Source organism: Salvelinus alpinus, chromosome 2, assembly GCF_045679555.1.
Source record: "Salvelinus alpinus chromosome 2, SLU_Salpinus.1, whole genome shotgun sequence".
NCBI classification, from domain to species: domain Eukaryota; kingdom Metazoa; phylum Chordata; class Actinopteri; order Salmoniformes; family Salmonidae; genus Salvelinus; species Salvelinus alpinus.
Window position 1 is genome coordinate 3,546,162 of NC_092087.1, and position 27,083 is coordinate 3,573,244.

Below are 27,083 nucleotides of genomic sequence, written 5' to 3' on the forward strand. Positions count from 1 at the left end.
TGTCAAAGTAGTGCCAGGTTCTCTCCTTTACTGTCAAAGTAGTGCCAGGTTCTCTCCCTACTGTCAACGTAGTGCCATGTTCTCTCCTTTACTGTCAAAGTAGTGCCATGTTCTCCCCTTTACTGTCAAAGTAGTGTCAGGTTCTCTCCTTTACTGTCAAAGTAGTGCCAGGTTCTCCCCTTTACTGTCAAAGTAGTGCCAGGTTCTCCCCTTTACTGTCAACGTAGTGCCAGGTTCTCCCCTTTCTGTCAACGTAGTGCCATGTTCTCTCCCTACTGTCAAAGTAGTGCCAGGTTCTCCCCTTTACTGTCAAAGTAGTGCCAGGTTCTCCCCTTTACTGTCAAAGTAGTGCCAGGTTCTCCCCTTTACTGTCAAAGTAGTGCCATGTTCTCCCCTTTACTGTCAAAGTAGTGCCATGTTCTCCCCTTTACTGTCAACGTAGTGCCATGTTCTCTCCCTACTGTCAAAGTAGTGCCAGGTTCTCTCCTTTACTGTCAAAGTAGTGCCAGGTTCTCCCCTTTACTGTCAACGTAGTGCCATGTTCTCTCCCTACTGTCAAAGTAGTGCCAGGTTCTCCCCTTTACTGTCAAAGTAGTGCCAGGTTCTCCCCTTTACTGTCAACGTAGTGCCATGTTCTCCCCTTTACTGTCAAAGTAGTGCCAGGTTCTCTCCTTTACTGTCAAAGTAGTGTCAGGTTCTCCCCTTTACTGTCAACGTAGTGCCAGGTTCTCTCCTTTACTGTCAAAGTAGTGCCAGGTTATCTCCTTTACTGTCAAAGTAGTGCCAGGTTCTCTCCTTTACTGTCAAAGTAGTGCCAGGTTCTCTCCTTTACTGTCAAAGTAGTGTCAGGTTCTCCCCTTTACTGTCAAAGTAGTGCCAGGTTCTCTCCTTTACTGTCAAAGTAGTGCCAGGTTCTCCCCTTTACTGTCAAAGTAGTGCCAGGTTCTCTCCTTTACTGTCAACGTAGTGCCAGGTTCTCCCCTTTACTGTCAAAGTAGTGCCAGGTTCTCTCCTTTACTGTCAAAGTAGTACCAGGTTCTCTCCCTACTGTCAAAGTAGTACCAGGTTCTCTCCCTACTGTCAAAGTAGTGCCAGGTTCTCTCCTTTACTGTCAAAGTAGTGCCAGGTTCTCTCCTTTACTGTCAAAGTAGTGTCAGGTTCTCTCCCTACTGTCAAAGTAGTGCCAGGTTCTCTCCTTTACTGTCAAAGTAGTGACAGGTTCTCTCCTTTACTGTCAAAGTAGTGCCAGGTTCTCTCCTTTACTGTCAAAGTAGTGCCAGGTTCTCCCCTTTACTGTCAAAGTAGTGCCAGGTTCTCTCCTTTACTGTCAACGTAGTGCCAGGTTCTCCCCTTTACTGTCAAAGTAGTGCCAGGTTCTCCCCTTTACTGTCAAAGTAGTACCAGGTTCTCTCCCTACTGTCAAAGTAGTGCCAGGTTCTCTCCCTACTGTCAAAGTAGTGCCATGTTCTCCCCTTTACTGTCAAAGTAGTGCCAGGTTCTCCCCTTTACTGTCAAAGTAGTGCCAGGTTCTCCCCTTTACTGTCAACGTAGTGCCATGTTCTCCCCTTTACTGTCAACGTAGTGCCATGTTCTCCCCTTTACTGTCAAAGTAGTGCCATGTTCTCCCCTTTACTGTCAAAGTAGTGTCAGGTTCTCCCCTTTACTGTCAAAGTAGTGCCAGGTTCTCCCCTTTACTGTCAAAGTAGTGCCAGGTTCTCCCCTTTACTGTCAACGTAGTGCCATGTTCTCCCCTTTACTGTCAAAGTAGTGCCAGGTTCTCCCCTTTACTGTCAAAGTAGTGCCAGGTTCTCTCCCTACTGTCAAAGTAGTGCCATGTTCTCCCCTTTACTGTCAAAGTAGTGCCAGGTTCTCTCCCTACTGTCAACCTAGTGCCAGGTTCTCCCCTTTACTGTCAAAGTAGTGTCAGGTTCTCCCCTTTACTGTCAAAGTAGTGTCAGGTTCTCTCCTTTACTGTCAACGTAGTGTCAGGTTCTCCCCTTTACTGTCAAAGTAGTGCCAGGTTCTCCCCTTTACTGTCAAAGTAGTGCCAGGTTCTCCCCTTTACTGTCAAAGTAGTGCCAGGTTCTCCCCTTTACTGTCAACGTAGTGCCAGGTTCTCCCCTTTACTGTCAAAGTAGTGCCAGGTTCTCCCCTTTACTGTCAAAGTAGTGCCAGGTTCTCCCCTTTACTGTCAAAGTAGTGCCAGGTTCTCCCCTTTACTGTCAAAGTAGTGCCAGGTTCTCTCCTTTACTGTCAAAGTAGTGCCAGGTTCTCCCCTTTACTGTCAACGTAGTGCCAGGTTCTCCCCTTTACTGTCAAAGTAGTGCCAGGTTCTCCCCTTTACTGTCAAAGTAGTGCCAGGTTCTCCCCTTTACTGTCAAAGTAGTGCCAGGTTCTCTCCCTACTGTCAAAGTAGTGTCAGGTTCTCCCCTTTACTGTCAAAGTAGTGCCAGGTTCTCTCCCGACCGTATCAAGACAGACCACAGGAACCAAATATTATCAGAAGAAATGTTGTACTGCACATTCTCAGTGTTGGGAATGGAGTGTGATGTCCTCGACCTATGTGTCTGGTCAAACGTAGTGCACCCTATTCCCTATAGGGCCCTGGTCAAAAGTAGTGCACCCTATTCCCTATGGGCCCTGGTCAAAAGTAGTGCACTGTAGGGAATAGGGTGGTATTTTGGACGATAGCCTAGTCTCTGTCTCCGGTGGCCTAGGAGTGGGTGGTTGACAGTCACTGTGTACCTGACTGTCTTTCTCTTTTGCGTCTCAAATGGCACCCTAATCCCTATGGGCCCTGGTCAAAAGTAGTGCACCCTATTCCCTATGGGTCCTGGTCTAAAGTAGTGCACCCTATTCCCTATGGGTCCTGGTCTAAAGTAGTGCACTCTCTTCCCTATGGGCCCTGGTCAAAAGTAGTGCACCCTATTCCCTATAGGACCTGGTCTAAAGTAGCGCACTATGAAATAGGGTGCCATTTCTGACACAGACTCTGTCTTTCTACTTTGTATAAAGAAAGAAGAGGAGTAGGCGACCGGATTCGTTGCAATCAACCTTTTTTCTTCTTTGTTTGAAATGCTTAGTAGACATGAGCCCTGGAGCCCCCCCCCCCCCCCCCCCCCATGTTAAAGGAAAACACTGTCCCTCAGTCTGACACGTACAGCTGCAACGCAAAGTGGAAAATACAGACGTCAAGGGGCAGATTAGAATGTCCACTGTGCTCACACATTCCTGCTCAGCGTTCTGCCCAGTGAGAGGAAAAAAGGACATTTTACTGTGACTTGACCTCCTGCACTACGGAGCTGTGAGGGGAACGGCACCTCCGTACCTTCAGGCTCTGATCAGGCCCTACACCCAAACAAGGGCACTGCGTTCATCCACCTCTGGCCTGCTCGCCTCCCTACCTCTGAGGAAGTACAGCTCCCGCTCAGCCCAGTCAAAACTGTTCGCTGCTCTGGCACCCCAATGGTGGAACAAACTCCCCTACGACGCCAGGTCAGCGGAATCAATCACCACCTTCCGGAGACACCTGAAACCCCACCTCTTTAAGGAATACCTAGGATAGGGTAAAGTAATCCTTCTAACCCCCCCCCCCTTAAAAGAGTTAGATGCACTATTGTAAAGTGGTTGTTCCACTGGACATCATAAGGTGAATGCACCAACTTGTAAGTCGCTCTGGATAAGAGCGTCTGCTAAATGACTTAAATGTAAATGTAAATGCACTTGGGTTCAAAGCTAACATCCTCAAAGGGATATTTTTATAGATTTTTAAAATCTTTAATTCACATAATATAACTTAAAAGTATGCATTAAAAATGTCTCTAGCAGAATATACTTGGAAAAATAGCATGTAGACAAACAATGCTCTTCTTCTATAGCTTTCAAAATCAGTAGATAAAAATGGCTGAGCAGTGTCTTCAAACCAGCGCCCCCTGTCAGTCATCTAGGGTTTATACACATAATTGGTCTCTTTCCACACCATCTGTTTTGTAGATCCAGCTGTATGTCCCAATCCAGAATGACCTATAGAATTACCACTAAAGATATGCCTGTTGTTCAAAGAATGCTGGAAGGTTCTGGACCAGTACAAATTGGATTGAACTAGCAGATCAGAAGGAGTTTAATAGAGGTTTGGCTGCACAGCTGTGATATAAGAGAAGATTAACAGCAGCTGGCTGGGTGTTATGACTGTATAGCATTACAATGGCTGGGTGTTATAATGACTCTATAGCGTTACGATGGCTGGGTGTTATAATGACTGTATAGCATTACGATGGCTGGGTGTTATAATGACTGTATAGCGTTACGATGGCTGGGTGTTATAATGACTCTATAGCGTTACGATGGCTGGGTGTTATAATGACTGTATAGCATTACGATGGCTGGGTGTTATAATGACTGTATAGCGTTACGATGGCTGGGTGTTATAATGACTCTATAGCGTTACGATGGCTGGGTGTTATAATGACTGTATAGCATTACGATGGCTGGCTGTTATAATGACTCTATAGCGTTACGATGGCTGGGTGTTATAATGACTGTATAGCATTACAATGGCTGGGTGTTATAATGACTGTATAGCATTACGATGGCTGGGTTTTATAATGACTGTATAGCGTTACGATGGCTGGGTGTTATAATGACTGTATAGCGTTACGATGGCTGGGTGTTATAATGACTGTATAGCATTACGATGGTTGGGTGTTATAATGACTGTATAGCGTTACGATGGCTGGGTGTTATAATGACTCTATAGCGTTACGATGGCTGGGTGTTATAATGACTGTATAGCGTTACGATGGCTGGGTGTTATAATGACTGTATAGCGTTGCGATGGCTGGGTGTTATAATGACTGTATAGCGTTACGATGGCTGGGTGTTATAATGACTGTATAGCGTTACGATGGCTGGGTGTTATAATGACTGTATAGCGTTACGATGGCTGGGTGTTATAATGACTGTATAGCGTTATGATGGCTGGGTGTTAAAATGACTGTATAGCGTTACGATGGCTGGGTGTTATAATGACTGTATAGCGTTACGATGGCTGGGTGTTATAATGACTGTATAGCGTTACGATGGCTGGGTGTTATAATGACTGTATAGCGTTACGATGGCTGGGTGTTATAATGACTGTATAGCGTTACGATGGCTGGGTGTTATACTGACTGTATAGCGTTATGATGGCTGGGTGTTATAATGACTGTATAGCATTACGATGGCTGGGTGTTATAATGACTGTATAGCGTTACGATGGCTGGGTGTTATAATGACTGAATAGCATTACGATGGCTGGGTGTTATAATTACTGTATAGCGTTACGATGGCTGGGTGTTATAATGACTGTATAGCATTACGATGGCTGGGTGTTATAATGACTGTATAGCGTTACGATGGCTGGGTGTTATAATGACTGTATAGCGTTACGATGGCTGGGTGTTATAATGACTGTATAGCGTTACGATGGCTGGGTGTTATAATGACTGAATAGCGTTACGATGGCTGGGTGTTATAATGACTGTATAGCGTTACGATGGCTGGGTGTTATAATGACTGTATAGCGTTACGATGGCTGGGTGTTATAATGACTGTATAGCGTTACGATGGCTGGGTGTTATAATGACTGTATAGCATTACGATGGCTGGGTGTTATAATGACTGTATAGCATTACGATGGCTGGGTGTTATAATGACTGTATAGCGTTACGATGGCTGGGTGTTATAATGACTGTATAGCGTTACGATGGCTGGGTGTTATAATGACTGTATAGCATTACGATGGCTGGGTGTTATAATGACTGTATAGCATTACAATGGCTGGGTGTTATAATGACTATAGCGTTACGATGGCTGGGTGTTATAATGACTGTATAGCATTACGATGGCTGGGTGTTATAATGACTGTATAGCGTTACGATGGCTGGGTGTTATAATGACTGAATAGCATTACGATGGCTGGGTGTTATAATTACTGTATAGCGTTATGATGGCTGGGTGTTATAATGACTGTATAGCATTACGATGGCTGGGTGTTATAATGACTGTATAGCATTACGATGGCTGGGTGTTATAATGACTGTATAGCATTATGATGGCTGGGTGTTATGACTGTATAGCATTACGATGGCTGGGTGTTATAATGACTGTATAGCATTACGATGGCTGGGTGTTATAATGACTGTATAGCATTACGATGTCTGGGTGTTATCCACTGTGGTATTAAGATGGCTGGGTGTTATCCACTGTGGTATTACGATGGCTGGGTGTTATCCACTGTAGTATTACGATGGCTGGGTGTTATCCACTGTAGTATTATGATGGCTGGGTGTTATCCACTGTAGTATTATGATGGCTGGGTGTTATCCACTGTAGTATTACGATGGCTGGGTGTTATCCACTGTAGTATTATGATGGCTGGGTGTTATCCACTGTAGTATTACGATGGCTGGGTGTTATCCACTGTAGTATTACGATGGCTGGGTGTTATCCACTGTGGTATTAAGATGGCTGGGTGTTATCCACTGTAGTATTAAGATGGCTGGGTGTTATCCACTGTGGTATTAAGATGGCTGGGTGTTATCCACTATGGTATAAAGATGGCTGGGTGTTATCCACTGTAGTATAAAGATGGCTGGGTGTTATCCACTGTAGTATTAAGATGGCTGGGTGTTATCCACTGTGGTATTACGATCCTCTACACATCTACAGCTTACGGACTTAGTTATTGGTCTTCGAAGTACGTCTTCAAAGTTCCAAGCAACTTGACACTCAGTGGGGGAGTCCAGAGGATGGTGTTGCTCTGTTATTTGGCTGTACCCTCCCTCCCATATGTCCTCTCCACTCTATTAGATACTGTATATGTTTTGATATATTTGCCTCCTGTTGTGTACAGCTAAATAGTACTCCCGATACTTGAGTTAGTTGTGTGTAGATGCTTACACTATTGCTACAAAGTGTTTTGAGTCAGTAAGCTCTGAACCCAGGACGATACGCCCTAATAGACAAACCATCAGAACATGAGGAAATGCCCTCTTGGATCGAGGGTGACACTGATTTGAAGAAGCAGGCAGGACTACCTCATAACGTGAGTCCAACTCACCTCCTCCATGTCTTTGTCCTCCTCCCTGAATGAGTGGAGCAGCAATATTACTCTGACTGTTTAGCTGATTCCTTGTTCCCCAAGAGAGAGAGAGTGTGGTTCTCCTTGACCTCTGACCCCTCCTAGAGTTCCTGCTCCTGGAGAACGTGGTCCACCACTTCAGCTACCCGTGCATCCTGGACCTGAAGATGGGCACGCGGCAGCACGGGGACGACGCCTCGGAGGAGAAGGCAGCCAGGCAGATGAAGAAGTGTGAACAGAGCACCTCCGCCACCCTGGGCGTGCGAGTCTGTGGAATGCAGGTGAGGGCTGACCTACTTCTTGTTCGTTTACCATTTGTTAATATTGATGTTTTTCCACTAAAGGCTTTCAGACAGCTGAAGCAAACACCCACATTTTCATCAGGAAATTGACCTTCTGTTAAACTTTATTTCACATGGAAGTCTCATTGAGATTAGGAGACCTCTTATGCAAGGGATACCAAGCCAAGAAGACCTGTCAAGGAACAATCATGCTCCCTTACATTAAATGGATGCATTATGCTTAAAATATGTACCATCAATTATATGGTAGCAGTATTTCTAATAGCTTTCTTGATTTGTCTATTCTGGAGCAGGATGGATTGATTAGTAGCTCCGACTACGCTGTAGATTCTGAGGTTGTCTCTAGACACAGTAGCTCCGACTACGCTGTAGATTCTGAGGTTGTCTCTAGACACAGTAGCTCCGACTACGCTGTAGATTCTGAGGTTGTCTCTAGACACAGTAGCTCCGACTACGCCGTAGATTCTGAGGTTGTCTTGTCTCTAGACACAGTAGCTCCGACTACGCCATAGATTCTGAGGTTGTCTTGTCTCTAGACACAGTAGCTCCGACTACGCTGTAGATTCTGAGGTTGTCTCTAGACACAGTAGCTCCGACTACGCCGTAGATTCTGAGGTTGTCTTGTATCTAGACACAGTAGCTTCGACTACGCCGTAGATTCTGAGGTTGTCTTGTCTCTAGACACAGTAGCTCCGACTACGCCGTAGATTCTGAGCTTGTCTCTAGACACAGTAGCTCCGACTACGCCGTAGATTCTGAGGTTGTATCTAGACACAGTAGCTCCGACTACGCCGTAGATTCTGAGGTTGTCTCAAGACACAGTAGCTCCGACTACGCCGTAGATTCTGAGGTTGTATCTAGACACAGTAGCTCCGACTACGCCGTAGATTCTGAGCTTGTCTCTAGACACAGTAGCTCCGACTACGCCGTAGATTCTGAGGTTGTCTCTAGACACAGTAGCTCCGACTACGCCGTAGATTCTGAGGTTGTCTCTAGACACAGTAGCTCCGACTACGCCGTAGATTCTGAGGTTGTCTCTAGACACAGTAGCTCCGACCGACTACGCCGTAGATTCTGAGGTTGTATCTAGACACAGTAGCTCCGACTACGCCGTAGATTCTGAGGTTGTCTCTAGACACAGTAGCTCCGACTACGCCGTAGATTCTGAGGTTGTCTCTAGACACAGTAGCTCCGACCGACTACGCCGTAGATTCTGAGGTTGTCTCTAGACACAGTAGCTCCGACCGACTACGCCGTAGATTCTGAGGTTGTCTCTAGACACAGTAGCTCCGACTACGCTGTAGATTCTGAGGTTGTCTCTAGACACAGTAGCTCCGACTACGCTGTAGATTCTGAGGTTGTCTTGTCTCTAGACACAGTAGCTCCGACTATGCCGTAGATTCTGAGGTTGTCTTGTCTCTAGACACAGTAGCTCCGACTACGCCGTAGATTTTGAGCTTGTCTCTAGACACAGTAGCTCCGACTACGCCGTAGATTCTGAGCTTGTCTCTAGACACAGTAGCTCCGACTACGCCGTAGATTCTGAGCTTGTCTCTAGACACAGTAGCTCCGACTACGCCGTAGATTCTGAGCTTGTCTCTAGACACAGTAGCTCCGACTACGCCGTAGATTCTGAGGTTGTCTCTAGACACAGTAGCTCCGACTACGCCGTAGATTCTGAGCTTGTCTCTAGACACAGTAGCTCCGACTACGCCGTAGATTCTGAGCTTGTCTCTAGACACAGTAGCTCCGACTACGCCGTAGATTCTGAGGTTGTCTCTAGACACAGTAGCTCCGACTACGCCGTAGATTCTGAGCTTGTCTCTAGACACAGTAGCTCCGACTACGCCGTAGATTCTGAGCTTGTCTCTAGACACAGTAGCTCCGACAACGTCGGAGGTCTAACCTCTGTTCTCTCTGTGGTTCTATGGTCCAGGTCTAACCTCTGTTCTCTCTGTGGTTCTATGGTCCAGGTCTAACCTCTGTTCTCTCTGTGGTTCTATGGTCCAGGTCTAACCTCTGTTCTCTCTGTGGTTCTATGGCCCACGTGTAACCTCTGTTCTCTCTGTGGTTCTATGGTCCAGGTCTAACCTCTGTTCTCTCTGTGGTTCTGTGGTCCAGGTCTAACCTCTGTTCTCTCTGTGGTTCTATGGTCCAGGTCTAACATCTGTTCTCTCTGTGGTTCTATGGTCCAGGTCTAACCTCTGTTCTCTCTGTGGTTCTATGGTCCAGGTGTACCAGATGGATACGGGCCACTATCTGTGCAGGAACAAGTACTACGGCCGCAGCCTGTCCATCGAGGGTTTCCGCCACGCCCTCCACCAATACCTGCACAACGGGGCGTCGCTCAGGAAGGACCTGTTTGAGCCCATGCTGTGTCAGTTACGCAGCCTGAAAGCCGTTCTGGAGAGACAGACCACCTACCGCTTCTACTCATCCTCCCTGCTCATCATCTATGAGGGGAAGGAGCCTGAGCTGGCCCACGTCTGGCAGAAAGCACCACGGCTTGTACCACAGCCAGCCGCTGAGATGCCCTCCGAGAAGGAGGAGGTGGCGCTGGTCAACCCAGGAGTAGGAATGAGTGTCCAGGGACCGGGGTTACTATCGGGTCTCCAAATGGTCCAAAGACCGACCGAAGAACCCCTCCAGCTCCCGCAGTCTCTCCTACCACCACCACACTGCCCCACCGCCCCTCCACAGCCACAGCAGCCTCCCTCGGACCCTCACGGCCCACCTCGTCCTCAAACCCGCCCCTCCAGCCCTAGCGTCAGTGTGGACGTCCGCATGATAGACTTTGCCCACAGCACCTTCAAAGGTTTCCGTGACGACCAGACGGTGCACGACGGGCCGGACCGAGGCTACGTGTTTGGATTGGAGAGCCTCATCAAGATCCTGGAGGGCATAAAGGAGGAGAACCTGTAGCGGTAGAACCTGTAGCGGTAGAACCTGTAGCGGTAGAACCTGGGACTGACACATTGGATGTGTCTCAAAGGGTATTCCCTATTCCCTTTATAGTGCACTATTTTTGACCAGGGCCCACGGGGCTCGGGTCAAAACAAGTGCACTGTGTAGGGAATAGGGTACCATTTGGGACGCACCGATGTCCATCGTTCAGGAGAAGAGAAGAGAACCCGAACCTGACACATCTTCATCCTGCGTCTTCAGATCTGTCCACCCTCCTCATCCTCCTCCTCTCCTAAAGTGCTACTACCCCTGTCCTTGATGATTACATTTGGAGAAGGAAAGAAAAGGTCAGAATTAATATGAAAACAAGAAGAACCTGGGTGTGGGAGTGGAGTCTGACTGTAAAGGTTAAAGATCATGACCGTAGGCTGTAAAGGTCACTCTCCTCTCTGACTGTTGTGCTCCTTCTAGAGTAGACTCATGAGAAACGTACAGGGAGCATCTACAGTCCTGTTATATCCTCTCTGCTAGATTAGACTCATGAGAAACGTACAGGGAGCATCTACAGTCCTGTTATATCCTCTCTGCTAGATTAGACTCATGAGAAACGTACAGGGAGCATCTACAGTCCTGTTATATCCTCTCTGCTAGATTAGACTCATGAGAAACGTACAGGGAGCATCTACAGTCCTGTTATATCCTCTCTGCTAGGTTAGACTCGTGAGAAACGTACAGGGAGCATCTACAGTCCTGTTATATCCTCTCTGCTAGGTTAGACTCATGAGAAACGTACAGGGAGCATCTACAGTCCTGTTATATCCTCTCTGCTAGATTAGACTCATGAGAAACGTACAGGGAGCATCTACAGTCCTGTTATATCCTCTCTGCTAGATTAGACTCATGAGAAACGTACAGGGAGCATCTACAGTCCTGTTATATCCTCTCTGCTAGATTAGACTCATGAGAAACGTACAGGGAGCATCTACAGTCCTGTTATATCCTCTCTGCTAGGTTAGACTCGTGAGAAACGTACAGGGAGCATCTACAGTCCTGTTATATCCTCTCTGCTAGGTTAGACTCATGAGAAACGTACAGGGAGCATCTACAGTCCTGTTATATCCTCTCTGCTAGGTTAGACTCATGAGAAACGTACAGGGAGCATCTACAGTCCTGTTATATCCTCTCTGCTAGGTTAGACTCATGAGAAACGTACAGGCAGCATCTACAGTCCTGTTATATCCTCTCTGCTAGGTTAGACTCATGAGAAACATACAGGGAGCATCTACAGTCCTGTTACGTCCTCCTGCACAGAGATGGCTGCCATTCCTCTGAAGGAAAAACAGAGGGGCAATGTCTGTTTGCCTTGTGGGTTTGTCGCCGCTATGTGGCCAGCTGAAAATATTGCAGGGTTTGGTTTGAAAGTAAAGCAGCTACTGCTCAGGGCAAGTCCAGGTCCAGGGCTGGGTTTGCGTGGGGTCTTGGGGAAAGGGACTTAGCTAAGTCCCTTACAGCAGTATTCCTATCAGGGCTTAAAAAGAAAAAGGAGCTTTCCTACAGGCTGCTGTGAGAGATGAGAGCTTTACTGTAAAACAAGAAAGAGCAGATTTCTTACAGGCTGCTGTGAGAGATGAGAGCTTTACTGTAAAACAAGAAAGAGCAGATTTCTTACAGGCTGCTGTGAGAGATGAGAGCTTTACTGTAAAACAAGAAAGAGCAGATTTCTTACAGGCTGCTGTGAGAGATGAGAGCTTTACTGTAAAACAAGGAAAGGAGCTTACAGGTTGCTGTTAGAGATGAGAGCTTTACTGTAAAACAAGAAAGAGCAGATTTCTTACAGGTTGCTGTTAGAGATGAGAGCTTTACTGTAAAACAAGAAAGAGCAGATTTCTTACAGGCTGCTGTGAGAGTTGAGAGCTTTACTGTAAAACAAAGAAGGGAGGTAAAGGGTTAATACTTGGCTCTGCCTCTGGATAAAACAAGTTTAAAAATAAATACAACCCATGTGTGGCTGAAATAGCACCCTATTCCCTATCTAGTGCACTACTTTTGACCAGAGCCCTATGGGTTTCCCTATGCCCTATGGGACCTGGTCATAAGTAGTGACCTACATGGGTAATAGGGTGCAATTAAGGGACGCAACCTTCAGGCTGAAATACCACACTGCTCTGTCTGTCTGCCTGTGTGTCTGTCTGCCTGTCTGTCTGTCTGCCTGTGTGTCTGCCTGTCTGTCTGCCTGTCTGTCTGTCTGTCTGTCTGTCTGTCTGTCTGTGCCTGTCTGTCTCTGTCTGCCTATCTGTCTGTCTGCCTGTGTGTCTGTCTGCCTGTCTGTCTGTCTGTGCCTGTCTGTCTGCCTGTGTGTCTGTCTGCCTGTCTGCCTGTCTGTCTGCCTGTCTGTCTGCCTGTCTGTCTGTCTGTCTGTCTGTCTGCACACGGTCATCTAATTTAGAAACAGGTCCGTTATATGTTGTTGCTTTTTATACTCATCTCTCTTATTCAGTTCCAAAAGAGTAACCGACCGTTTCACTTTAAAGTTCTAGAATATTATTATTTAAATATATTTTCTTCCTGATCTTGGTCAGTCCCTCCCTCTACCAGTGTCTGGTATTTAGGCCGGTCCCAGCCCAGGTATGCCATTGGGACTCCGTCATCTTTACAACTTTCTCTGATTTTATGATCCTGAAAATATCAAATATCTCTTTCCTTTTTTTTTCTTTGCACTGTTGAAGGTGAATTGAAAGCATCAAAGCATGATTATTGGGCACCCTATTGATTATTATTTCTTAAATTTTATAGTACTTATTTTCTTCTGGGGCGTTTAAGTCACGTCAAGGGGCGGACTTATCGCCAGACCTGGGTTCAAATTATTTCAGATACTTTAAGCAGGGCTTGATTGAGCTTGCATGGTAAAATTAAACAAATAGAATAGTCACAAAAGTGCAAATCCTACCTGTGATCTGGAACAACAGGCAGACTGAAGTAAACACTCAAAGCATTTAAAATATTTTGAAGTAGTATTTGAACCCAGGTCTGCTACTCTCTCACCACCGATACACAGTGAACCCTTGTCCTCCATTTTAACACGTGTAGCAAAAAGTTAGTAAGAGACTGTCCACTCTTCCCTCACCACACTCTCTCTCTCTCTCTCTCTCTTCCTCTCCTGTGTCCTCCCTTTGTCCCCCAGCCTACTCACCATGGAGTGAGAGGCAGTCATTTGGTTAGGATGTCTCTCTGTGTAGATTGGTTGTAGAATGTTGCACTGTAGCCATAAATCATAACAGTTCATGTGGATCATTGTTCCCCCTCTGCTCTGGCAGGATGCAGGTCTGGTCTTTTTTCAGTTGAATATCACTGATAGGTGTGTACATTTCTGGTAACTTTCCCCAAATGTGTAAAGAACAGGAAGGCCCTCACACACTGTTGATGTCACACACAGCTTTATTGACAACGTTTCAATCCGACACAGCCCAGCAACGACGTTTCAATCCGACACAGCCCAGCAACGACGTTTCAATCCGACACAGCCCAGCAACGACGTTTCAATCCGACACAGCCCAGCAACGACGTTTCAATCCGACACAGCCCAGCAACGACGTTTCAATCCGACACAGCCCAGCAACGACGTTTTTAAAGACCTGCCTATGACCACAAACCTTTCTAAAAAAAACTTTCGCAAAATTCCCAGGTTTTCGAGAAACTCCAGTTGGAAGGTTCCCAGAATCAGCAGGAAATCCGGAATCCTCCTATCAATAGTTCTGGAAAAACCTTTGGTTTTTTTGAGGAAGTTACCAGAACTTTGCAACCCTACTGTGACTAAAAGCACTACTGTGCTATAATATTGTATTATTAAGTCTATCTATGCTCTAATTCTACACAAGCACATGATCTGACTTTTTGATGTGGCCAGAATTGTAAAAAGCACTTATTACTATTGCAGTAGTAACAAACCAGAACTGTTGAATGACTGACTAAGGTTTAGAGATGAATCTACTACATTCTATTCTGATTCGAGAACCAATTCTATCTTCTACATTCTATTCTGATTCTAGAACCAATTCTATCTACTACATTCTATTCTGATTCTAGAACCAATTCTATCTACTACATTCTATTCTGATTCTAGAACCAATTCTATCTACTACATTCTATTCTGATTCTAGAACCAATTCTATCTACTACATTCTATTCTGATTCTAGAACCAATTCTATCTACTACATTCTATTCTGATTCTAGAACCAATTCTATCTACTACATTCTATTCTGATTCTAGAACCAATTCTATCTACTACATTCTATTCTGATTCTAGAATCAATTCTATTGGGTTTTATTTGTGTTTAGATTTGTGATCCCTTGTTTCTGGATATTGCCATTTATGGGGGGAAAAGTCTCCAGAAAAAAGTCAAGTCACTCTCCTCCACAACTGTTTAAAGAGTTGCGTTGTTGACTGCTGACCCCCAGAGTTCCAAACTCATTCTTATTTATTCAATACCTTTTTTTCTTCATACTCTTATTAATATGGAAAAATATGATAATGGCATTTCCACCTGTTGGTGAAGGAAGACCTGTCTATCAGCCCTACTTGGCAGGGCTTTGTAATGTGTTATTGTCCAGAAACACATTGTTCTGGTTAATTAACCCAGAGAAATGCTTTGGAGGAATAACATGGGTTTAGATGGAAGGAAAAAACTATTTCAAGATGCCCAAAGAAATGAATTTTCAAAGCAGCTTGCTAGACATATATTACCATCTTCCAACAAAAAAAAGAAAAGGAAAAAAGTGTTATCTTAATTTGTTTTAACCTTTTAAAAAAAAGGGGGCATTTGCCTAAAATGAAGTTTCCTCGAGGAAAATGTGTTTTTAGTTTGCAGCCAAACAAACCACCAGAGACGACATCTGCGTCCCAAATGGCACCCTATTCCCTATATAGTGCACTACTTTAGACCAGAGCCCTATTCATTTACATTACATTTAAGTCATTTAGCAGACGCTCTTATCCAGAGCGACTTACAAATTGGTGCATTCACCTTATGATATCCAGTGGAACAACCACTTTACAATAGTGCATCTAACTCTTTTAAGGGGGGGGGGGGGTTAGAAGGATTACTTTATCCTATCCTAGGTATTCCTTAAAGAGGTGGGGTTTCAGGTGTCTCCGGAAGGTGGTGATTGACTCCGCTGACCTGGCGTCGTGAGGGAGTTTGTTCCACCATTGGGGTGCCAGAGCAGCGAACAGTTTTGACTGGGCTGAGCGGGAACTGTACTTCCTCAGAGGTAGGGAGGCGAGCAGGCCAGAGGTGGATGAACGCAGTGCCCTTGTTTGGGTGTAGGGCCTGATCAGAGCCTGAAGGTACGGAGGTGCCGTTCCCCTCACAGCTCCGTAGGCAAGCACCATGGTCTTGTAGCGGATGCGAGCTTCAACTGGAAGCCAGTGGAGAGAGCGGAGGAGCGGGGTGACGTGAGAGAACTTGGGAAAGTTGAACACCAGACGGGCTGCGGCGTTCTGGATGAGTTGTAGGGGTTTAATGGCACAGGCAGGGAGCCCAGCCAACAGCGAGTTGCAGTAATCCAGACGGGAGATGACAAGTGCCTGGATTAGGACCTGCGCCGCTTCCTGCGTGAGGCAGGGTCGTACTCTGCGAATGTTGTAGAGCATGAACCTACAGGAACGGGTCACCGCCTTGATGTTAGTTGAGAACGACAGGGTGTTGTCCAGGATCACGCCAAGGTTCTTAGCACTCTGGGAGGAGGACACAATGGAGTTGTCAACCGTGATGGCGAGATCATGGAACGGGCAGTCCTTCCCCGGGAGGAAGAGCAGCTCCGTCTTGCCGAGGTTCAGCTTGAGGTGGTGATCCGTCATCCACACTGATATGTCTGCCAGACATGCAGAGATGCGATTCACCACCTGGTTATCAGAGGGGGGAAAGGAGAAGATTAATTGTGTGTCGTCTGCATAGCAATGATAGGAGAGACCATGTGAGGATATGACAGAGCCAAGTGACTTGGTGTATAGCGAGAATAGGAGAGGGCCTAGAACAGAGCCCTGGGGGACACCAGTGGTGAGAGCACGTGGTGCGGAGACAGATTCTCGCCACGCCACCTGGTAGGAGCGACCTGTCAGGTAGGACGCAATCCAAGCGTGGGCCGCGCCGGAGATGCCCAGCTCGGAGAGGGTGGAGAGGAGGATCTGATGGTTCACAGTATCAAAGGCAGCCGATAGGTCTAGAAGGATGAGAGCAGAGGAGAGAGAGTTAGCTTTAGCAGTGCGGAGCGCCTCCTATTCCTAGTCCTATTCCCTATAGTGTACTACTTTAGACCAGAACCCTATTCCCTATAGTGCACTACTTTAGACCAGAACCCTATTCCCTATAGTGCACTACTTTAGACCAGAACTCTATTCCCTATAGTGTTCTACTTTAGACCAGAACCCTATTCCCTATAGTGTACTACTTTAGACCAGAACCCTACTCCCTATAGTGTACTACTTGTATTTTATTTATTTAACCTTTATTTAACTAGGTAAGTCAATTAAGAACAAATTCTTATTTACAACGAAGGCCAAACCCGGACGACGCTGGGCCAATTGTGTGCCGCCCTATGGGACTCCCAATCACGGTCGGTTGTGATACAGCCTGGAATCGAACCCGGGTCTGTAGTGACACCTCTTTAGCACTGAGATGCAGTACCACTCGGGAGCCCAATGGTCCCTGGTCTAAAATAGTGCACTATATAGGGAATAGGGTGCCCATTTAGAACAAAGATAATGGAATATACTAATCAAAAATGTTATAAAAGAATGTAAGAAGAATCCACATGAGTCTATAAAGGGATCTGGAAGAAGTAGTGAGAATTCTTCCTCTGTGGTTGATGTTATCAGTGTTTCCATAGATCTGAGAAATTACTTGTAGAAGAATATATATATATATATATTACCCGAGAGTATCTTTTTCCTTCTGTTGTTGTTGCATGGATGGATATTTTTTTAAGAATTATAATATGACCTCTTTATGACAACATTGAATGTGAGCTATAAAACATTTATTTAAGAAAGAAATGTTTCTGTGTCGTTTTTTTGTCTCTTATTTTGTATTTCATTTTTAATGTATAAAAACAACTGCAACACCTTTCAACTGCTCGAGTCTTCTTCGTGCTGCTAGAGTCTTCTTCGTGCTGCTAGAGTCTTCTTCGTGCTGCTAGAGTCTTCTTCGTGCTGCTAGAGTCTTCTTTGTGCTGCTAGAGTCTTCTTTGTGCTGCTAGAGTCTTCTTCGTGCTGCTAGAGTCTTCTTCGTGCTGCTAGAGTCTTCTTCGTGCTGCTAGAGTCTTCTTCGTGCTGCTAGAGTCTTCTTTGTGCTGCTAGAGTCTTCTTTGTGCTGCTAGAGTCTTCTTCGTGCTGCTAGAGTCTTCTTCGTGCTGCTAGAGTCTTCTTCGTGCTGCTAGAGTCTTCTTTGTGCTGCTAGAGTCTTCTTTGTGCTGCTAGAGTCTTCTTCGGGCTGCTAGAGTCTTCTTCGGGCTGCTCGAGTCTTCTTCGGGCTGCTAGAGTCTTCTTCGGGCTGCTCGAGTCTTCTTCGGGCTGCTCGAGTCTTCTTCGTGCTGCTCGAGTCTTCTTCGTGCTGCTCGAGTCTTCTTCGTGCTGCTCGAGTCTTCTTCGTGCTGCTCGGGTCTTCTTCGTGCTGCTCGAGTCTTCTTCGTGCTGCTCGAGTCTTCTTCTTGCTGCTCGAGTCTTATTCGTGCTGCTAGAGTCTTATTCGTGCTGCTAGAGTCTTATTCGTGCTGCTAGAGTCTTCTTCGTGCTGCTCGAGTCTTATTCGTGCTGCTAGAGTCTTCATCGTGTTGCTAGAGTCTTCATCAGGCTGCTAATCGTCACGCTGCCTGAAGAAGACTAGCAGTCAAAATGCATTGCAGTTGTGTGTCCTGATATGAAACATACCATAGGCTGATCTGATCCTTCTATAAGTACAGTTGAAGTCGGAAGTTTACATACACCTTAGCCAAATACATTTAAACTCAGTTTTTCACAATTCCTGACATTTAATTGAATGGTCAGTTAGGCGCACCACTTTATTTTAAGAATGTGAAATGTCAGAATAATAGTAGAGAGAATGATTTATTTCAGCTTTTATTTCTTTCATCACATTCACATAGGGTCAGAAGTTTACATACACTCAATTAGTATTTGGTAGCATTGCCTTTAAATTGTTTAACTTGGGTCAAACGTTTCGGGTAGCCTTCCACAAGCTTCCCACAATAAGTTGGGGGAATTTTGGCCCATTCCTCCTGACAGAGCTGGTGTAACTGTGTCAGGTTTGTAGGCCTCCTTGCTTGCACAAGCTTTTTCAGATCTGCCCACACATTTTCTATAGGATTGAGGTCAGGGCTTTGTGATGGACACTCCAATACCTTGACTTTGTTGTCCTTAAGCCATTTTGCCACAACTTTGGAAGTATGCTTGGGGTCATTGTCCATTTGGAAGACCCATTTGCGACCAAGCTTTAACTTCCTGACTGATGTCTTGAGATGTTGCTTCAATATATACAGATAATTTTCTGCCTCATGATGCCATCTATCAAATCAAAGTTTATTTGTCACATGCGCTGAATACAACAGGGTAGACCTTAGAGTGAAATGCTTATCAGCAAGGACGAAGCCACTGCTACAAAACCGCCATAACCAATAGTGCAAAAAAGGTATTAGGTGAACAATAGGTAGGTAAAGAAATAAAACAACAGTAAAAAGACAGGCTATATACAGTAGCGAGGCTATAGAAGTAGCGAGGCTACATACAGACACCGGTTAGTCAGGCTGATTGAGGTAGTATGTACATGTAGATATGGTTAAAGTGACTATGCATATATGATGAACAGAGAGTAGGTAGCGTAAAAGAGGGGTTGGCGGGTGGTGGGTGGGACACAATACAGATAGCCCGGTTAGCCAATGAAGTGCACCAGTCCCTCCTGCAGCAAAGCACCTCCACACCATGATGCTGCCACCCCCCTGCTTCACTGTTGGGATGGTTTTCTTCAGCTTGCAAGCCTCCCCCTTTTTCCTCCAAACATAACGATGGTCATTATGCCCAAACGGTTCTATTTTTGTTTCATCAGACCAGAGGACATTTCTCCAAAAAGCACAATCTTTGTCCCCATGTGCAGTTGCAAAACGTTATCTGGCTTTTTTATGGCGGTTTTGTAGCAGTGGCTTCTTCCTTGCTGAGCGGCCTTTCAGGTTATGTCGATATAGGACTCGTTTTACTGTGGATATAGATACTTTTGTACCTCTTTCCTCCAGCATCTTCAGAAGGTCCTTTGCTGTTGTTTTGGGATTGATTTGCACTTTTCGCACCAAAGTACGTTCATCTCTAGGAGACAGAATGCGTCTCCTTCCTGAGTGGTATGACGGCTGCGTGGTCCCATGGTGTTTATACTTGCGTACTATTGTTTGTACAGTTGAACGTGGTACCTTCAGGCATTTGGAAATTGCTCCCAAGGATGAACCAGACTAATGTCTAAAAAAACATTTCTGAGGATTTGGCTGATTTCTTTTGATTTCCCATGATATCAAGCAAAGACGCACTGAGTTTGAAAGTAGGCCTTGAAATACACCCACAGGTACACCTCCAGTTGACTCAAATTATGTATATTAGCCTATCAGAAGCTTCTAAAGCCATGACATAATTTTCTCGAATTTTCCAAGCTGTTTAAAGGCACAGTCAACTTAGTGTATGTAAACTTCTGACCTACTTGAATTGTGATACAGTGAAATAATCTGTCTGTAAACAATTGTTGGAAAAATTACTTGCATCATTCACAAAGTAGATGTCCTAACCGACTTGCCAAAACTATAGTTTGTTAACAAGAAATGTGTGGAGTGGTTGAAAAACGAGTTTTAATGACTCCAACCTAAGTGTATGTAAACTTCCGACTTCAACTGTATATCACATTTAATATACCATAGGCTGATCTGATCCTTCTAGAAGTATCCTGATTAAGCAATAATACATGAAGCCATTCATGAAATGTCATTCTTTCACCAGAAGATAAGGAGGTTTTAGGAAAGGTCAGTCAGAGTGACCCGGAGGGGCTTTGTTTTGATTCCCTGCATCTCGACAGAGCAGAAGAAGAAGCATTGTGGCTTTATAAATTATCAGGATCTGAATCAGAGAGCTTTGATAAAAGCAAAGCACCAATAAAAGGTGTTCATATCTGGAGTCTTGTTGGACATTGTGATTAGTTGCATCCGTAATGGGTTTGCAACCAAACGACCACCCCTCATCACTGTCAAACGCTCCCTAAAACACTTCTGCGAGCAGGCCATTCTCATTGACCTGGCCGGGGTATCCTGGAATGACATTGACTTCATCCCGTCAGTAGATGATGCCTGGCTATTCTTTAAAAGTGCCTTCCTCACCATCTTAAATAAGCATGCCCCATTCAAAGAATTTAGAACTTGGAATAGATATAGCCCTTGGTTCACTCCAGACCTGTCTGCCCTTGACCAGCACAAAAACATCCTGTGGCGTTCTGCATTAGCATCGAATAGCCCCTGTGATATGCAACTTTTCAGGGAAGTCAGGAACAAATATACACAGGCAGTTAGGAAAGCTAAGGCTAGCTTTTTCAAACAGAAATTTACATCCTGTAGTACTAACTCAAAAAAGTTCTGGGACACTGTAAAGTCCATGGAGAATAAGAGCACCTCCTCCCAGCTGCCCACTGCACTGAGGCTAGGTGACACGGTCACCACCAATAAATCCACTATAATTGAGAATTTAAATAAGCATTTCTCTACGGCTGGCCATGCTTTCCACCTGGCTACTCCTACCCCGGTCAACTGCCTGGCACCCCACACAGCAACTCGCCCAAGCCTCCCCCATTTCTCCTTCACCAAATCCAGATAGCTGATGTTCTGAAAGAGCTGCAAAATCTGGACCCATACAAATCAGCCGGGCTAGACAATCTGGACCCTCTCTTTCTAAAAATATCTGCCCAAATTGTTGCAACCCCTATTACCAGTCTGTTTAACCTCTCTTTCGTATCGTCTGAGATTCCCAAAGATTGTAAAGCTGAAGAGGGTCATCCCCCTCTTCAAAGGGGAGACACTCTAGACCCAAACTGCTACAGACCTATATCTATCCTACCCTGTCTTTCTAAGGTCTTCGAAAGCCAAGTTAACAAACAGATTACCGACCATTTCGAATCACACCGTACCTTCTCCGCTATGCAAACTGGTTTCAGAGCTGGTCATGGGTGCACCTCAGCCACGCTCAAGGTCCTAAACGACATCATAACCGCCATCGATAAGAGACATTACTGTGCAGCCGTATTCATCGACCTGGCCAAGGCTTTCGACTCTGTCAATCACCACATTCTTATCGGCAGACTCAACAGCCTTGGTTTCTCAAATGATTGCCTCGCCTGGTTTACCAACTACTTCTGTGATAGAGTTCAGTGTGTCAAATCGGAGGGCCTGTTGTCCGGACCTCTGGCAGTCTCTATGGGTGTGCCACAGGGTTCAATTCTCGGGCCGACTCTCTTCTCTGTATACATCAATGATGTTGCTCTTGCTGCTGGTGATTCTCTGATCCACCTCTACGCAGACGACACCATTCTGTATACTTCTGGCCCCTCTTTGGACACTGTGTTAACTAACCTCCAGACGAGCTTCAATGCCATACAACTCTCCTTCCGTGGCCTCCAACTGCTCTTAAACGCAAGTAAAGCTAAATGCATGCTGTTCAATCGATCACTGCCCGCACCTGCTCGCCCGTCCAGCATCACTACTCTGGACGGCTCTGACTTACAATACGTTGACAACTACAAATACCTGGGTGTCTGGTTAGACTGTAAACTCTCCTTCCAGACTCACATTAAGCATCTCCAATCCAAAATTACATCTAGAACCGGTTTCCTATATCGCAATAAAGCATCCTTCACTCATGCTGCCAAACATACCCTCGTAAAACTGACCATCCTACTGATCCTCGTCTTCGGTGATGTCATCTATAAAATAACCTCCAACACTCTACTCAACAAATTGGATGCAGTCTATCAAAGTGCCATCCGTTCTGTCACCAAAGCCCCATATACTACCCACCATTGCGACCTGTACGCTCTCGTTGGTTGGCCATCGCTTCATACTCGTCGCCTAACCCACTGGCTTATCTCAGCTCACTGGTCACCATAGCAGCACCCACTTGTAGCACGCCCTTCAGCAGGTATATTTCACTGGTCACCCCCAAAGCCAATGGTTGTCTTTCCTTCCAGTTCTCTGCTGCCAATGACTGGAACGAACTGCAAAAATCTCTGAAGCTGGAGGCTCATATCTCCCTCACTAGCTTTAAGCACCAGCTGTCAGAGCAGCTCACAGATCACTGCACCTGTACATAGCCCATCTGTAAACAGCCCATCTAATCTACCTCATCCCCATACTGTATTTATTTATTTATTTATCTTGCTCCTTTGCACCCCAGTATCTCTACTTGCACATTCATCTTCTGCACATCTACCATTCCAGTATTTAATTGCTATATTGTAATTACTTCGCCACCATGGCCTATTTATTGCCTTAAAACTTCTTATGGCTGCAATCCCGTTAACGGGATGATATGACAACAGCCAGTCGAAGTGCAGGGCGCCAAATTCAAACAACAGAAATCTCATAATTAAAATTCCTCAGACATACATGTATCGTATACCATTTTAAAGGTAATCTTGTTGTTAATCCCACCAAAGTGTCCGATTTCAAATAGGCTTTTCAGCGAAATCACCACAAACGATTATGTTAGGTCAACACCAACTCCCAGAAAAATTCAGCCATTTTTCCAGCCAAAGAGAGGAGTCGCAAAAAGCAGAAATATAGCTAAAATTAATCACTAACCTTTGATGATCTTCATCAGATGACACTCATAGGACTTACATATATGTCTTGTTCGATTAAGTTCATATTTATATCCAAAAACCTCAGTTTACATTGGCGCCATGTTCAGAAATGCCTCCAAAATATCCGGAGAAATTGCAGAGAGCCACGTCAAATAACAGAAATACTTTGATGAAAGATACATGTTTTACATAGAATTAAAGATACACTTGTTCTTAATGCAACCGCTGTGTCAGATTTCAAAAAGCTTTACGGCAAAAGCACAATATTCAATAATCTGAGAACAGCGTTCAGCCACAAAAGGAAGCCATACAGTTACCCGCCAACTTGTGCAGTCAACAAAACTCATAAAAAGCATTATAAATCTTCACTAACCTTTGCTGATCTTCGTCGGAATGCACTCCCAGGACTCCCACTTCCACAAGAAATGTTAGTTTTGTTCGGTAATGTCCATCATCTATGTCCAAATAGCTATTTTTGTAGCGTGTTTGGTAAACAAATCCCCAAAAATCCAATCTTTAGAATGTTTTTAAAATAAATCTTGAATAACGTTCCAACCGGAGAATTACATTGACTTCAGATGAGCGATGGAACAGAGCTCCCTCTCATGTGAACGCGCATGGTCAGGTCATGGCAGACCTGACTAATTCGCCTCTCATTCGGCCCCCCTTCACAGTAGAGGCATCAGACAAGGTTCTACAGACTGTTGACATCTAGTGGAAGCCGTAGGAAGTGCAAACTCATCCATATCTCGCTGTGATTTCAATAGGGTCTTGGTTGAAAATCGACCAGCCTCAGAATTCTCACTTCCTGTTTGGATTTTTTCTCAGGTTTTTGCCTGCCATATGAGTTCTGTTATACTCACAGTCATAATTCAAACAGTTTTAGAAACGTCAGAGTGTTTTCTATCCAATACTAATAATAATATGCATATATTAGCAACTATGACTTACTCTGGGCACCTCTGTGCACCTTTCATCCAAGCTACTCAATACTGCCCCTGCAGCCATAAGAAGTTAATTGTTTATGGTTCGTTGAACATGCATGGGAAACAGTGTTTAAACCCTTTACAATGAAGATCTGTGAAGTTATTTGGATTTTTACGATTAATCTTTGAAAGACAGTGTCCTGAAAAAGGGACGTTTCTTTTTTTGCTGAGTTTATTTGTCTAGCCATTTAACTGCATGAGAAATCCATAAAAATGTTCTAAGCATTCTTTGGCTTTTATAAACGGACAGTCAAGCTTGCTAGTTAAATAGCTAGCAAACTTAGAAGGTGAACCTTAGCGTTCTTGATTTGTCATTTAGCAGACACTCTTATCCAGAGTGACTTACAGGAGCAATTAGAGTTAAGTGCTTTTCTTACTCAAGGGCACAGACAGATTTTTCACCTAGTTGGCTCAGGGATTCAAACCAGCAACCTTTTTGATTACTGGCCCAACGCTATGAACCGCTAGTTCTACCTGCTGTCCCTAAGTTGTTTTTGTCTTAGGGCGAGGGGTGAGTAGCCTACTACTTGACTTGTAGCTACCCTAGCTAGCTGTATTATTTTACTCTGGCTCTTTGAGAGGTTTCAGAGATGGATTGATTAGCATCTCTTGAGTCAATTGTGTGCTAATTTTATTGGGGGAAGACATTGATCTGTTTGCTGTTACCCTCTGGACAGCAGATCATTAGTATAGCTAGTAGACAAAGTCATGTAACCTTCTTTAGTCATACCTACTGTGGTGGGTTTTAAATGAATTGCTTTTCACATGTTTGTTTGAGATAGAATTACTGTCATGTTATTGATGCCAAATTTGACATTTTATCTGCACCTTGTCTATTCCAGAACCAATGGGGGGGGGGGGGGGGCTGAGTCTCCTCACCTTTCAACTAGGGGAGGTATTTCCTCCATATTGCTGTCCTCTGGTTGGCTTGGAGGTACTTCCTCCATATTGCTGTCCTCTGGTTGGCTTGGAGGTACTTCCTCCATATTACTGTCCTCTGGTTGGCTTGGAGGTACTTCCTCCATATTGCTGTCCTCTGGTTGGCTTGGAGGTGTTTCCTCCATATTGCTGTCCTCTGGTTGGCTTGGAGGTACTTCCTCCATATTGCTGTCCTCTGGTTGGCTTGGAGGTACTTCCTCCATATTACTGTCCTCTGGTTGGCTTGGAGGTACTTCCTCCATATTGCTGTCCTCTGGTTGGCTTGGAGGTGTTTCATCCATATTGCTGTCCTCTGGTTGGCTTGGAGGTACTTCCTCCATATTGCTGTCCTCTGGTTGGCTTGGAGGTACTTCCTCTATATTGCTGTCCTCTGGTTGGCTTGGAGGTGTTTCCTCCATATTGCTGTCCTCTGGTTGGCTTGGAGGTGTTTCCTCCATATTGCTGTCCTCTGGTTGGCTTGGAGGTACTTCCTCCATATTGCTGTCCTCTGGTTGGCTTGGAGGTACTTCCTCCATATTGCTGTCCTCTGGTTGGCTTGGAGGTACTTCCTCCATACTGCTGTCCTCTGGTTGGCTTGGAGGTACTTCCTCCATATTGCTGTCCTCTGGTTGGCTTGGAGGTACTTCCTCCATATTGCTGTCCTCTGGTTGGCTTGGAGGTACTTCCTCCATATTGCTGTCCTCTGGTTGGCTTGGAGGTACTTCCTCCATATTGCTGTCCTCTGGTTGGCTTGGAGGTACTTCCTCCATATTGCTGTCCTCTGGTTGGCTTGGAGGTACTTCCTCCATATTGCTGTCCTCTGGTTGGCTTGGAGGTACTTCCTCCATATTGCTGTCCTCCATATTGCTTCCTCCATATTGCTGTCCTCTTGCTGTCCTCTGGTTGGCTTGGAGGTACTTCCTCCATATTGCTGTCCTCTGGTTGGCTTGGAGGTACTTCCTCCATATTACTGTCCTCCAGGGCTCTGTTCTAGGCCCTCTCCTATTCTCGCTATACACCAAGTCACTTGGCTCTGTCATATCCTCACATGGTCTCTCCTATCATTGCTATGCAGACGACACACAATTAATCTTCTCCTTTCCCCCCTCTGATAACCAGGTGGTGAATCGCATCTCTGCATGTCTGGCAGACATATCAGTGTGGATGACGGATCACCACCTCAAGCTGAACCTCGGCAAGACGGAGCTGCTCTTCCTCCCGGGGAAGGACTGCCCGTTCCATGATCTCGCCATCACGGTTGACAACTCCATTGTGTCCTCCTCCCAGAGTGCTAAGAACCTTGGCGTGATCCTGGACAACACCCTGTCGTTCTCAACTCACATCAAGGCGGTGACCCGTTCCTGTAGGTTCATGCTCTACAACATTCGCAGAGTACGACCCTGCCTCACACAGGAAGCGGCGCAGGTCCTAATCCAGGCACTTGTCATCTCCCGTCTGGATTACTGCAACTCGCTGTTGGCTGGGCTCCCTGCCTGTGCCATTAAACCCCTACAACTCATCCAGAACGCCGCAGCCCGTCTGGTGTTCAACCTTCCCAAGTTCTCTCACGTCACCCCGCTCCTCCGCTCTCTCCACTGGCTTCCAGTTGAAGCTCGCATCCGCTACAAGACCATGGTGCTTGCCTACGGAGCTGTGAGGGGAACGGCACCTCCGTACCTTCAGGCTCTGATCAGGCCCTACACCCAAACAAGGGCACTGCGTTCATCCACCTCTGGCCTGCTCGCCTCCCTACCTCTGAGGAAGTACAGTTCCCGCTCAGCCCAGTCAAAACTGTTCGCTGCTCTGGCACCCCGATGGTGGAACAAACTCCCTCACGACGCCAGGTCAGCGGAGTCAATCACCACCTTCCGGAGACACCTGAAACCCCACCTCTTTAAGGAATACCTAGGATAGGATAAAGTAATCCTTCTAACCCCCCCCTCCCCCTTAAAAGAGTTAGATGCACTATTGTAAAGTGGTTG

At 45.6% G+C, this 27,083-nt stretch overlaps 2 protein-coding genes across 3 annotated transcripts in view; one reads left to right on the plus strand and one right to left on the minus strand.

The window, feature by feature from the left end:
* The window catches only part of LOC139553023 (inositol hexakisphosphate kinase 1-like), a 198,914-nt gene extending 181,535 nt beyond the window's left edge, over positions 1–17,379 (plus strand). For both annotated transcript variants that reach the window (XM_071365020.1, XM_071365025.1), the window contains exons 5-6: positions 7,226–7,401; positions 9,655–17,379. In XM_071365020.1, coding sequence (XP_071221121.1) covers positions 7,226–7,401; positions 9,655–10,344 — 866 coding nt within the window. In that variant the 3' untranslated portion in view covers positions 10,345–17,379. The remainder of the gene's footprint in view (positions 1–7,225; positions 7,402–9,654) is intronic.
* Positions 17,380–17,778: 399 nt separating this feature from the next.
* Positions 17,779–25,964, minus strand: LOC139558729 (protein IWS1 homolog). Its single transcript, XM_071374108.1, has 2 exons — positions 25,063–25,964; positions 17,779–18,058 (listed from the first exon to the last, which is right to left on the minus strand). The coding sequence occupies exons 1-2, from the start codon at positions 25,962–25,964 to the stop codon at positions 17,779–17,781; spliced, it is 1,182 nt and encodes a 393-aa protein (XP_071230209.1).
* Between the last annotated feature and the right edge of the window lie 1,119 nt (positions 25,965–27,083).